General features: G+C 38.7%; 1 protein-coding gene and 1 pseudogene across 1 annotated transcript; both read right to left on the bottom strand.

Annotated features, from left to right (window-relative positions):
• Window positions 1–1124: 1124 nt before the first annotated feature.
• Window positions 1125–4631, bottom strand: LOC122646038 (pentatricopeptide repeat-containing protein At5g04780, mitochondrial-like). Its single transcript, XM_043839496.1, has one exon. The coding sequence runs from the start codon at window positions 4269–4271 to the stop codon at window positions 1446–1448; it is 2826 nt and encodes a 941-aa protein (XP_043695431.1). The 5' UTR covers window positions 4272–4631; the 3' UTR covers window positions 1125–1445.
• Window positions 4632–11806: 7175 nt separating this feature from the next.
• Window positions 11807–12472, bottom strand: LOC122646252 (annotated as a pseudogene).
• Between the last annotated feature and the right edge of the window lie 974 nt (window positions 12473–13446).

Consider the following 13446-nt stretch of genomic DNA (forward strand, 5'->3'; position numbering starts at 1 on the left):
AAACTCGTAGATATAATCAAACCTGACCATTGGATTTGACTCAATTTACCATCAAAGGAAAGGTTCAATGAGGGTACTTCAGTCTCCAAATATCATCAACAACTGATGGATGGATTTGGATATCAGAGAGCTTGAAGTTGCTGCAATAAAACTCAGATCTGCAAAACCACAGGTGATCTGAAACCTTCTCTAATCGGCAACATTGCAGCAGTGAATGGGCACTCTTCTGTTGAGCCGATGGAGAATCGCAGCAATAGTAGTAGCCCTTGGTTGATCTAAATTATGCAAAAAAAAAATCTCAGAACAGCAAAATAGAAACAAGGAATTGATGAGGAAGAAGAAGGGAAAGGATAGATAGGGGATAGGGATAGGGGTAGGCTATCTCAGCCTTGGGTTTTTCACCCACAGCTATCTCAGCTGTTGAACACAAGTCTTTCTCAGACCAAACACTTGCAAGCAAGCAATAGAAATTCCATTAATCAAGTCTGAATTCTAGTACAACTGATGGGGCCTATTTATAGCTTGGCCTAAGCTTTACAAAATCAAAAGTTGAAAATTAGAAAGTAATGAAAAAGGAAACTAATACAAGCCTCTTACAAGAGAATATTGAGGCTTGTACACCAAGTAATCTAAGACTTGACTAAGTAAGACTTAACTGAGTAAACTGAAATAAAATTAGAAAGTAAACAAAAATAGAAACTTAAGTAAATACTAACTAACTTAATCAGCAATAAAATCTTCCTTCTCTAGCTATCTTCAGTGGGGCCCATAGAATCTCAAATATGTCCTTGGATTTCCTTCTCCATTCAAGGCTTATGGGATTCATGGTCATGTTACATGTATAAATTCAGATGGAGAGATCATATTCAAAAAAAAAGGATGCACTTAAATTATCAATTTAGCATCACTAGTATAGCAACGAGGGATAATTTTCCAGTGGTGAGAGGGATTCTATAAGAACTGAAACATGTTAAAGCAACCAAGTTTTGAAGTGAGTAATTTTGGATCTGCTCAGGTTGGATGCTTCTTGATATTCCTTATTGTAAACTATAAATTATTCCACGCTTCTTTTATTTTCCTTCACATTCAGTTGATAACAAGTCTCATGATCAACACTCAATTATTCCATGACTATCGCTGCTTTTCTCTCACAACTATTTGGAATGTTTCTCATGAATATAAGTAATGCAGATCAATGAACCCTAAACCTAATCAGGAATTAAGGTAAAATGAAATCTGCTACGTAAGGGGTTATGTGATTTGTTAGTCATTACTCAAAAAAAGAAAAGAAAATGGAGAAGCAGTGATAGTAATGTTAAAAAAAAATGGGAGGTTGAATAGTTACTTCTCTGTTACAAAAACTATGGGGGGACACATAGAGGTTGCTAGTAATTCTCGTCCAGAGTCCAGACTGCACACATAAGAGAAAATGCCCCTCTTAAGCATCACCAATAATCCCCACAAGAGCAATATCCATCTCTGAAGTGGTGGAACCGGTTGATGTCTCTAACAATTATCTCCCTTGAAACAATCTTACAGATGTACTTTAATGCAGTGTGACAATCCACACAAACTCTAAGATTCTTCTTCACCCTAATAGGAGCTCCCGCAGGTGTAGCAATCAAGCCAAAAGCCACTGCAAGCCTCTCACTGTGGTGGAAAAGAAGTAACTCTTTTTCACTTTGATTGACATCATGAAGGTCAATTTCTACCATAGGCACATATCCAGCTTTAGTCATCAAATCACTCAACTCTTCAAGCTTTGCATATATTTCTTCAGTTCTCGAATGGCTTCTATCCCCTACTACAAAGGCATGCACTTTGCCTTTCACCTCAATCCAACTCATCCCTGGTTCCTTCTTAATCTTGTTGGTTTTCATCTGCCTTCTAACCTTGGCAACAGTGTCCCACATGCCTGCTGATGCATACATATTTGCAAGAAGAACATGAGTTCCAGATTTCTCAGGTTCAAGGGCAAAAAGCTTCTCAGCAGCATGTCTGCCAAGTTCAAGATCCCCGTGTACTCTAGAGGCACCAAGGAGTGCTCCCCATACTGAAGCATTGGCTTCAAAAGGCATATTGTTTACAAGCTCCACCGCTTCATTTAGTCTTCCCGCACGACCAAGGATATCAATCATGCACGCGTAGTGTTCCTGCATTGGTTTGATTCCAAAGAGCTCTTCCATGGATGCAAAGTAATTTCTGGCCTCAGCTACTAGACCTGCATGATTACAAGCACAAAGTACGCTAACCAAAGTGATATGGTTTGGAAGAAAACCCTCTCTTAGCATCTGATCGAACAAATGCAAGGCCTTCTTTCCATGCCCATGGTGAGCAAGTCCCCCAATTATTGCAGACCATGAGACTATCCCCCTATCTGGTATCTCTAGGAAGGCATGGCCGGCGTCTTCTATACTTCCACACTTGGCATACATATTAACTAGTGCATTCCCTGCAAACACATCTGACATGAATCCATTCTTCAAAATGTGAACATGTATTTGTTTCCCTTGCTCATAAGCAGATAGATTTGCACAGGCATTGAGAAGGCCACTACAAATAAATGGATCTGGCCTGAGCCCCATATCAAGCATTTGCAGAAAGAGCTTCAGAGCTTCCTCACCTTTCCCATACTGAGCATAAGCTGCGATCATAGACGTGAAAGTTACCACATCTCCAATGGGGTATTCCTCAAAGATTCTTGCTGCTTCTTCTACGTGGCTACATTTTCCATATGAATCAATAAGGCTGTTTATAACATAATTATCATCTTCATATCCTGACTTTACAACTAGTGCATGAACTTGTTTACTTACATCAATGGCTTGCAAGCTAGCGGTGGATTTAAGGATAGCAGATAAAGTGGTTTGGTTGAAACTAAGTCCTTCGGCCAACATGTCAACAAAGAGAGATATGGCTTCTTCATCATCTTCATTTAGTGAATATCCCGATATAATGGCATTCCATGAAATCAAATCCTTCTCTAGCATCAAATCCAACACCAGTCTAGCTTCTTCCATAAGATTGATCTTGGAATACATATCAATTAGACCAACACTCACAAACAAGTCAGACTCAATATTCAGTTTGATCAAATCACAGTGCACCTGCCTACCCAACTCTTTCATCTCCATTCCAGCACAAGCTTTGAGAATACTTGACAAAGCAAACATGTTTGGAAAAGTTCCTGACCCTTTCATCTGCACCACCAAATCCACTGCCCAATCATAATATCCATGAAGAACACAACCAGCAATAATAGCATTCCAGGAAACAGTATCTGGTCGAGGTATCTTCTCAAAAACAGTAATTGCTGCATTAAAATCTCCTAATTTTGCGTACATATCAACAAGTGCATTAGCTGAGAAGGGATCTGAATCATATCCAAGCCTTATCAAATACCCATGAATTCTTCTTCCTTGGATATAATCTCCTGAACCTGTGCAAGCATTCAAGATACTCGACAAACTAAATTCATCAGGCTTCGTTCCTCCAGATAGCATTTCCTGAAATAGATCAACTGCTTCCTTAAAGTGCCCATGCTGTATGTAACTAGAGAACACAGCATTCCAAGAAACAACATTCCTTTCAGGAATCTCACTGAACAGTCTCCGTGAATCAAAGAGCTCACCACACTTGGCATACATAACAACCAGAGTATTTGCAACAAAAACATCAGTCTCGAACCCGGTGATGACAACAATCCCATGAATCTGCTTGCCTCCCTCCAAATCCTTTTTAATTGAGCAGGCCTTAAGAACACTTGGAAATGTGAATTCATTACACTTCACACCAGATAGATGCATCAAGCGAAAAGCAGCAAGCGCTTCTTCACCAAGCCCACTCTGGGCATATCCAGATATAAGGGCGGACCAAGAAACCAAATCTGGCTCCATAATTTCGTCGATCAACTTGCGAGCATAACAAAAGATCTGACATTTTGAGTAGAGATTGATCAAATGGTTGGAAAGTGTCATATCTTTGGAGAATCCAGATTTGGTGATGTGAGCATGAATCTGCATTCCTTGATCGAGAGACCTGGTGGCACTGCATTCTGATAGGAGCTTAGAGTAGGTGTTTGATGTTGGGCTGAAATTACCCTTCTCAATCAAGTCAAGGATTGCTCTAGTTTTCTCTCCACCAAGTTTAGCAAAACTTTGGATGGATTTGGCGTCATAAGGAAGATCAATGAAAGGAGCAGAGATTTTAAATGGTGAGTAGGGACAATGATGAAGAAGTTTCTGGTGGGAACTGATTCTGTGAAACTTCATCACCCATCAAAGCCCCACCTCTTAAAAATGTCACACGTTACGCCAACATTAACACCAGATCATGAGCACATAATCATATTTATCATCCTGAATCCAATATAACCTGCCACATGGGGCTATTAAGTGGCACCAACCTAAAAAATAGATAAAAACCAAAAATCAGAATAAGTAGATGTTCCTCACTTTTCTTTTTTTTTAATATAGAGATTAACAAATAAAATAGAGATGCAAAAAGCCAGCAAGAGTTGAACCCAGGACCTTAGAACATGCTATGGCGTATAAGAGCCCAATGGACTCCAACAGTTTGGTTTACATTAAGTGCACAACATGCACCGGAGAAAAAACTCAACTTTTAGCATTAATGCATTTTTCAAATTTAACAGAAGCTACCTATCCCAACAAACAATTGAAAATTTCTCTACACCAGCAAGCGTAGGGAATATCTCTACAGCAACATCTAAATTTTTGCCACTTGAAAGGTGAGGTGGCAACCTCAATTAGATGGATATCTAGGTAATGGTGTGATATAAGTTAGCAATTATGTTTTGCTTTGCAAAATTTTGGCAAAAAAAGCCGTTTTGGTCACCTAATTGATACAAAATGGGCCTCTAATTTTTCCTTTTGGTTTTGATTTAATAAATTTCAGTCAATTTCCAATCTTTTGGAAATTTCGGTAAAAATTTTTCACCAATTTAAAAAACATTAGTAAATGGGAGACTCAAACATAGCCCCTCTCTTTTGTAGAGTAAAGCCTAAACCACTTGGGTGGAAGCATTTGTTACACATATTTATATACAAAAGATGTGGATTTCAAACAAGCGAAAAGGTTCTCCACACTGGCGGCATACCTTTTGCTGTCAGTGTCTCCCTCTTTCTCTATCCTACCTCCCCCCTATCAATGAACTGCCTTTGAAAGATCTATTTTGTTGATTTAATCTATCTAGAAATGTTTGATAAGAGAATAAGTTTTGTTGCTTTTCTGTTGCCTATGTATTGATTGAAAAGTTTGACGAGAATATAATTTTTTAATATATTGTTTACATACATAAGAAATCTCAAAGGCTGTAAACAGTGCACGAGGCTCCCACCACTGTGGGGTCTAGGGAGGGTCATAATGTACACAGCCTTACCCCCCACTTCGCGGAGAGGCTGTTTCCAGACTTGAACCTCCGACCACTAAGAAATGAAATGAAATTTACAATTAAGATGTGAATTGGGCACACATCAAATTTCATACTCAAATTCAATTTAAATACCTTCCAAGTATGTTCAGGTTGAAACTTGATATGGGAGCAAGAGACCTTTGAATCTATCTGCCTACAAAATTCCATCCTTGTCCAATATACCACATGGCATAACATAAGATGCTGATGTAGAGTCTATACACCCGCTGGTGTAGAGAACCCACCCCCCCCCCCCCCCCTCTTAAAAAAAGCTCTCTTATAAAGCTCAACAAATGCTTCATTTGCAGGTGCATTTCTCGCATCACCCCAAATGACTAAAACTGATTACCATAATTGGCTGCAATACCCTATACGACTAAACTTATTGGGACCTCAAAATAACTAACAAGGTAAGTACCTAATTAACTCCCTATAGTTGGACTGGTTTAAAAAATAAAAATTTCAATATCCTCCCAAAAAGAATTGAACCCATACATCCAGGAAAAACAATTGGGTGATTCTAAGGGCCTTAACTGATGCCTAAGTCTTAATTTTGAATTGTAAAATACCATAACCAAGTCCAAACTCTTGGAAGCAGTTCTCATATTCCTTGCTGCATTACCTAAGAGATGACAACTTAAAAATTAGGATGAAACACATTTTGAAACAACTTTGTACATGGAACAGACTTATGGATTATAAGACAAAACTTAAATGAAATGTTGTGGGCATCCATACGGAAGGCTTAGTACTATGTCTCCGGATTGTCTCACAAATGTGCACAGGGACGATAACCGCCCGGAAGGAGGAAAATGCTATTGAAGAAAAACCGACCGTCCGTATAATCAAAGAAAACGACAGATAGAGAGAGAAGTCGGGGCTTACCTGTGACCCGATATCAGATTCCAAAAAACTCCGGTCAGTAGGATTTTGGCGGACAGGTCCGCGGCGGAACGCTGAAGCCCTACAATGGTGAGAAAGAGAGAGAGTTAAGGCAGAGCAGGGAATTTGTAAGAGAGAGAGAGAGAGGGTACATGCGAACCGTGTTCTGCTCACCGATGTGGAAACCTGGATGACCTCCGACACCCCCGAATTAGCGACAGAGAAGGCTTGAAAGCCGCTGTTGTTGTTGTTGTTATTGCAGCAGAGATGGCCTTGAGACTTGAGAGGTTCCTGGTCGCCCAGAAGACGCCTAGAAGTATAGAACCCAGTTCATAGACGTTGCTCAGTGATGACTCCAGCGTCTCCATCTGGCTGTCGGAGTATCGCATGATGGAAGCCGAATGGCCATGGCCGCGGTTTTCAATCTTCGGTATGTTATTGGATTTGAGGGTTGAAGCTCGCAGCCGTCCGACGAGGGACTGCGGTTCGTGGTTGAATAGAGGTTTGGGAGGGGGCGGGAGGGGACCGCAGGGTTTTAAGTTCACGGTATCGGAACGGGTATAAGTTCACGGTATCGGAACGGGTATCGGCCAGTTTTGAAACTGATACCATATCCAATATAAATCAGTCCTTATCGGGGATCTGGCTCCTGTCCAGCCGTGGCGGGAGCTGGACCGTCCAGCAGCCCTCTAAGATCCTTCCACTTGGCCAGGGGTGCATCCAACGGTCCTAAGAGAGAGAATCTAATATTAACCCATCTTCCTCTCTCACCCTCTCATTTGACGAAACCCGATCCGACTATATTTCAAAATCCTTGGTAAATCTCTGCAACCTGTTCTCCATTAAAACCCCTCGAAGAGGAACGGGGAACCTCTGTGTTGAACAGTTTTTCAGAATCATTTCTCTTTTTTCCAATGAAATTTCAGAGAATTTGTGAATGAATGGCCATTTCTGCTGAACCCCACTTCACAGAAATCTCTGCAACCTATATTCTCCATTAAAAGAAAACAACAAATATTGTTGGAAATTAACAAAATTTCTTTTAAAAAATTACACTACATAAAGAAAGGAACTAAAACATTAGAGGTCAGAGAGACATATTTCAGTGAACAACTTTGTTTTCTAAACTGAAATAGATATTCCTATGATTTCTGTTGTTACCAAAACCCCTAAACGTTATATGCTTGTTACTCCATAATAAGAATCTAGGGTACTGATAGTCACAGTAGCAAAGAGTGTTAGATTAAATCGATCCGAATAGGGACAAAATCTCAAATGCCAGAATCTCCATAGAGCATTCAAGAATACAATCAAATAAATAATAGAAACAGGGATAGAACCACTAACCTTGTTTCGCATCCATAGTGATGATGATCGTAGCGAAAAATAAATAACAAGATCTAGGTGCTTCCCCTCTATTCCCAAAGTAACTGGCCTGATGAGAATGTCGAATGCGCAAGGACGATGAACACTGAATATCTCCCTTTCTGAATGCACTCCTCTAGAACAATTGAGAACTAATAATTGTGATGGATAAAGGGAGGACCTAGCTCTCTTTATATAGTAATTCCTAAAGGGTCTCTCTGATCATAGTCCCAATAGGAATCTATCTGGCCCACACTAAGCCAATCCACATTAGACTTCTAATTCAACTTAATGACCTCCCTAATTAGACCAAAACACTAATTAGCCTAGTTTAAGATATTTAATATTAATCTATATAATATTAGAATATTAATCCTAATGGAATTAAAATTCTAACAAAGAGTACATCATTCATCCAAGAAGAATTCCAACGGGTAATATCCTGTACCAAGAACCCTAACCAGTTTTTAGACTTTCATAACGCAAATGAGAGAGAGAGAGAAGAATACCTGGTTAGCCTCGTCGTTGCAGTCGCCGAATCCCTTGAAGAAAGAGGGACGAGGGTTTTGAGGAGATCTAAAGAGGATTTTGAAATTTGGTCGGGTTGGGTTTCATCAAACGAGAGGGTAAGAGAGGAATATGGGTTAATATTAGACTCTCTCTCTCTCTTATGACCGTTGGATGCACCCTGGCCAGGTGGAAGGATCTTAGAGGGGTGCTGGACGGTCCAACTCCTGTCCCTTTTTTTTGGGGGGGGGGGTAAGTACAATGCCGTATTTTCATCATATTATTGATCCAGGTATCAAGATCGCTGTCGGTTGTAACGATGTCAATCGGTACGATTTCAAGATACTGGTATGGTTTTGGTTCGGTACAGTGCACATATGCCCCATATTGATATTGTACTGAATATCGTTTCGGTACAGGTCATGGATTGAGATATCGGTATTGGATCGGTCGGGTTGGGCGGATCATATCGGTATCAGTCTAGGCCAATACCAATACTTGGTTGATCTTGGATCGGATATCGGTATCAGATCAAGGGTAAAACCATAAAAAATAGTTCTTTAATGAAAATTAAAGGTAAAATTGTCTAATCTAGATAGGTATCGGTCTCTGCCGATACCGATATCTCAATCCTTGGTACAAGTATCTCATATCAATACCACACCGAATTTGTTCGGTATTATTTTATACAAATTAAAACAGATCTTTCGGTACGGTTCGATATCAATAATTCGGTACAGAAACGGTTTCAGCATTCGATACTCAATACACTTTGACACCCTTAGTACTTGACTGATACTGGATATGGTCGATCCGATATTGATTCTTAAAACCCGGGGAAGGAGGAGGTAAAATTGGGAAGAGGTTATGAACCGGAAGGAAGGAGGATAAAACCAAGAAAAAGTGATGAAACCTACCATATGGTGTCTGTTTGGTCGGTTTAGTTTGGGTCAATCGCTTTTTGGTAGGGCTAATTTGGGCTTAGATCACAATCAAGATTGATGGATTTAAAAATAAAGGGAGAAGGCTCTCGATGCAAGCAGCAGAGAGGAGCATACCAATGAGGTGTGATGGAAAGATTTTGTACATAGGAGGGCAACAAGGTCATTTCATATAGGCTAACGTAGCTCTGAGAACTTTTTTCCATTTTGTAATGCCTTTTTAAATATTTTAATTTTAAATTTCAAATCCAAGTGATTTGAAAGTAAATTAAAATAAAAAATTGTAATAATCGAATTTAAGATGATTTGAAGGTAGTGGTATTTAATTTAAGATAATTTGAAGGTCACTCTATGTTAAATAGTGATTACAAAAGTTTCTTTTATGTTTGAAAACTTTTTTATTTTCCTCCCTTATTTCACATTTAATTAAGGATGTAAATGGATCGAATTCAATCAGATTTAGATAATATCCTATTAGATTTCAAATGGATTCAGATAGTCTTCAAATAGTGATTCCTTGAATACAGATTCTCCAAATGGATATGAACGCAGATCGAATACGAATTTTCTACTATGCATTGAAATTTTTACCGTTTTGTTGATGCGGGGTAGGGTTGAGACCTGAGAGTTTAGCAACTATCGTTTATTTTATTCTTCTTGGTCTTTGATTTTCTTTCGTTTTTTACTTTTCATTTTATCTTGTATTTGTTTTAATAGATATGTGATTCCATGTATCATAATGCATAAAACAATATATATAAACTAATAGAAAATATAGAAAAAAAAATCACATTATCTTAACTTATAAAATTATAAAATTAAGAAAACAAAAGCTAATAAGGTAACTTAATTGGATAGATGGGCGCAAAGATATTTTTCAGACATTGTATTACCGTCGAATTGCTAAACGAATAAAATAACTTTTTCCCATTCTATAATTATATTTTTCAAATATTTTTATTTTAAATTTCAAATCCAAATGATTTGAAAGTAAATTAAAAAAAAATTGTAATAATTGAATTTAAAATGATTTGAAGGTAGTGGAAGGCCTTGTCGTTTTCGTGTAAGACAAAATGGCCGCATTTTTGTTCATTGGCTTCATGAACTTGTTGTTTATGAGGCCTTAGGTTATTCACAAACTCCTCTTCAATGAATTCTTTTTTACCAAAAAAATCAAACAAAACCTTCATAAATGTAAGATTTTTTTTTGTCCAGTAAACTTCATAAATGTAAGATGACTCATTTAGCAAGCTCGTGTGCTTAATATAGGAAATGGAGCAAGAATGAAATAGAGTAAAAGAGAATAGAACATAATTTTTTATTTTTTTTGTAAGATTAATAAAAGAAGATAAGATATCAATATTTTAATTCTCATACATGGGAATTAATTTACATACTTAGTAGATCATGGTCATCCCTTAAATTTTGAAAGAACCAAACTTTTTGTTTTGATGGATAAAGAAAAATAAATTGGCTGAGATCAAAAGACTTACATCCTTGTCCATAGCATAGTTGGAAAATTGGGTTTTGATTGGAGCGAGTCACCAAAGTCAAGTCAAAATTTTGAAAAACCTGATCAAGCGTCGTGTAGACTAGATCAAGGTATATGTTCTTAAGCGATGAATTGAAATCACTATAAATATAGAATTTTATATCTAAACTTGGCCACACATGAAAGTTTATTAGTTTGTGTGTATATATATGTATATATACCTCCCTTTTGTTCTCTTGTACTCCCATGGTCAGGTAGTGTTTGTATAAAACACCATAAATGAAGATATTGAAGGATACACTTGCAAGTTACAACAATCATAGATAAGTCGGGGTACAGTTTATTAAGAAAACTACGCCCAAAATGACGATTTGTAGAAGAAAATGCAAAGAGAAAGAGAAACACAAACGCACGAGACCCCCAAGAAAAAATCTACGTCCACGGTTGAGCGATAGTACAAGTCCACTAATCTCTGAAGCAAAAATACAACCCTCTCTCCCTCACACATCTCTCAAAGAGATAACAACATTTCATAGGAAAACCCTAACCATAGAAAGTACAAAACTGCCCTTGTAAACCACCCGGTTCGGAATTGAACCAAAATATGTTGAAATACATATAAAATTGAAGCTTTCGATGAGCTCTAAAGGTATCAGCGCATGTATGCACTTTTTGACCATTCTGGCGCGTCTTGAAGGCGAAATAGTCCAACAAAGAATCACCACAACACTTTCTAGACTGAAAATCAGGTTTCACCAATAAAACAAATTACTAATCAACCAGAAGAGAAATGTTTTTGATTTACTAATCTTTTTGGCCATTCTGGCGCATTAAAGGTATCGTGAAGTAACACACATTGCCCTTAACATCAATAGTACAATTGGAATCTCTTTTTTCAAAATAAAATTAACTGAAAGTCAAACTTTTTAAGAGACTATCATGACCATGTAACACAAGATATATAAGCATTTGAAGAATGATGATTATTATAACGGCATGGATTTTTATATCTAATGAAATTATATATTATTATGACATACCATAATTGAGATTTCTTTTATCTTAAAACTTTAGATTACATAAGAGTCCCTTTGTCTTATTTAGTCTATGTAAAGGCATAAAAAGATGGTTACATATGTTTGATTAGTAGGCTTAATTAGTCTAGTTTATATAGATTAGGCTTAATTAATTGAGTTTATATGAACGTACGGGATATTTGTGGATATAATCATCCCAAGGATTGTTTGGAGAAAGCCTCACATGCCTAAGCGCTTCCCAGGCCGCACTATTACACTTGAACCCGCTCCCAAATGCAAATGACCAGACGTGATTGCCCTTTCGCATCCTTCCCTTGGCCTTAGTGTAAGCTAATTCGTACCATACAAAGCTGGATGACGTGTTCCCGAATCAGTGCAATGTCATCCTCGACGGCTCCACATCCTACGGCAGCAGCTTCAGGTTCTTTTCCATCTCTTCTATCACACCTCTCCCTCTAGTGTGAATGCAGAAGTGTTTGAACACTAACTTGAAGTCCGGTATGTATGGCTTCACCTTCTTCTCATTGAACAGCTTCACCACCAAAGTGAAGAAGAAGAAGAGAGTTGCTCGCTGATGGGAAGGACAAGTGGACCTAGAATCGTGATGTTGGCCTTGAGTGCCCGTCTGACCATGGTTATCAGATCCTTGGACGGCGACACGTTGGGCTTCCCTGCGGCTTCCTCCTCTTGGCACACGCAGCAGAAACGCAGTGTTGTCAGCCCCATGGTGGATTCTCACCACGTGGAGCAGCTTGTCCTTCGCCTGTCGCCGATCATTGAATTTGTTGGATAACAAGATGACAAAACCGTCCATATGGAAGAGCAATCCAGATTCTCTACGGTGTGAGCTGCCCCCCAATGGCCGTGCTGTGCAACTAGGGCTGCAAGTTTGGCCCTATCGGTCCGAACCCGCCTTGAGCCCGAACAGGGCTTGGACTAAGATTTCTAGCCCTGAGGGTGGGTTAGGGCTAGAAATTCCTAGCCATGAGTCAGGGTCGGGTCGGGTCGGGTCAGGGTTGAGATCTCGGGTCAGCCCGACCCTGATTTTGGTCCTGAAGAAATTTCTTTATTTATCAAAAAATAGAATTTATTATTAATATATCAAATGCTTAGCGCACTTGATAGTTTTTGTTGTGCAAAAACCAATTGCTACCAAAAGATCATAGATTCAAGCCTCTTCTCTCACATCTTTCATAGTCTTGTTATTTTAATTTAATTATTGTAGGGCCTTACTCCTGTCCAAGTGCTTTCCCCGAATGGGGGTAAAGTGATCATTGCACACCGCCTTGTGTCTGTGAGCCATTGGGGCAACCCGTGCCGTAGAGGATCTGGATCCACGAAAGAGACACTTTTAGATCAACATGGACATCCTGCAGATGAAGGGAAGCGGTGACAAGTCCGTACATCCATAGACAAAAGCCACGTGGACAATGAAACTCCATTGACGAAATAGAACTAAAGTCGGTTACCTCAAATTTTCATTGTTTTTTTTAGAGTAAATTACACTGACCTCCCTGTAAATTATACCTAATTCAAGGGGTCACTCCTGTGTTTTCAAAAACTCCATAAAATACCCTTATTGTACAAATTTTGTTACACTCAGCCCCACTTCGTCAGTGATCTGCTATTAAGTAATGATGTTATAAAAGCAATAAAATTTGTAATGACTAAGTTACCCTTACCTAGAAGTGACATTACCATTTTACCCTTTCAAATGACTTGCCCCAAATGGTAATGTTCCATTTCCTTCGTTGGTCTCTTCTTCAACCTCAGTAACTGGATCGAGTT

The sequence above is a fragment of the Telopea speciosissima genome, chromosome 1, assembly GCF_018873765.1.
Source record: "Telopea speciosissima isolate NSW1024214 ecotype Mountain lineage chromosome 1, Tspe_v1, whole genome shotgun sequence".
NCBI classification, from domain to species: domain Eukaryota; kingdom Viridiplantae; phylum Streptophyta; class Magnoliopsida; order Proteales; family Proteaceae; genus Telopea; species Telopea speciosissima.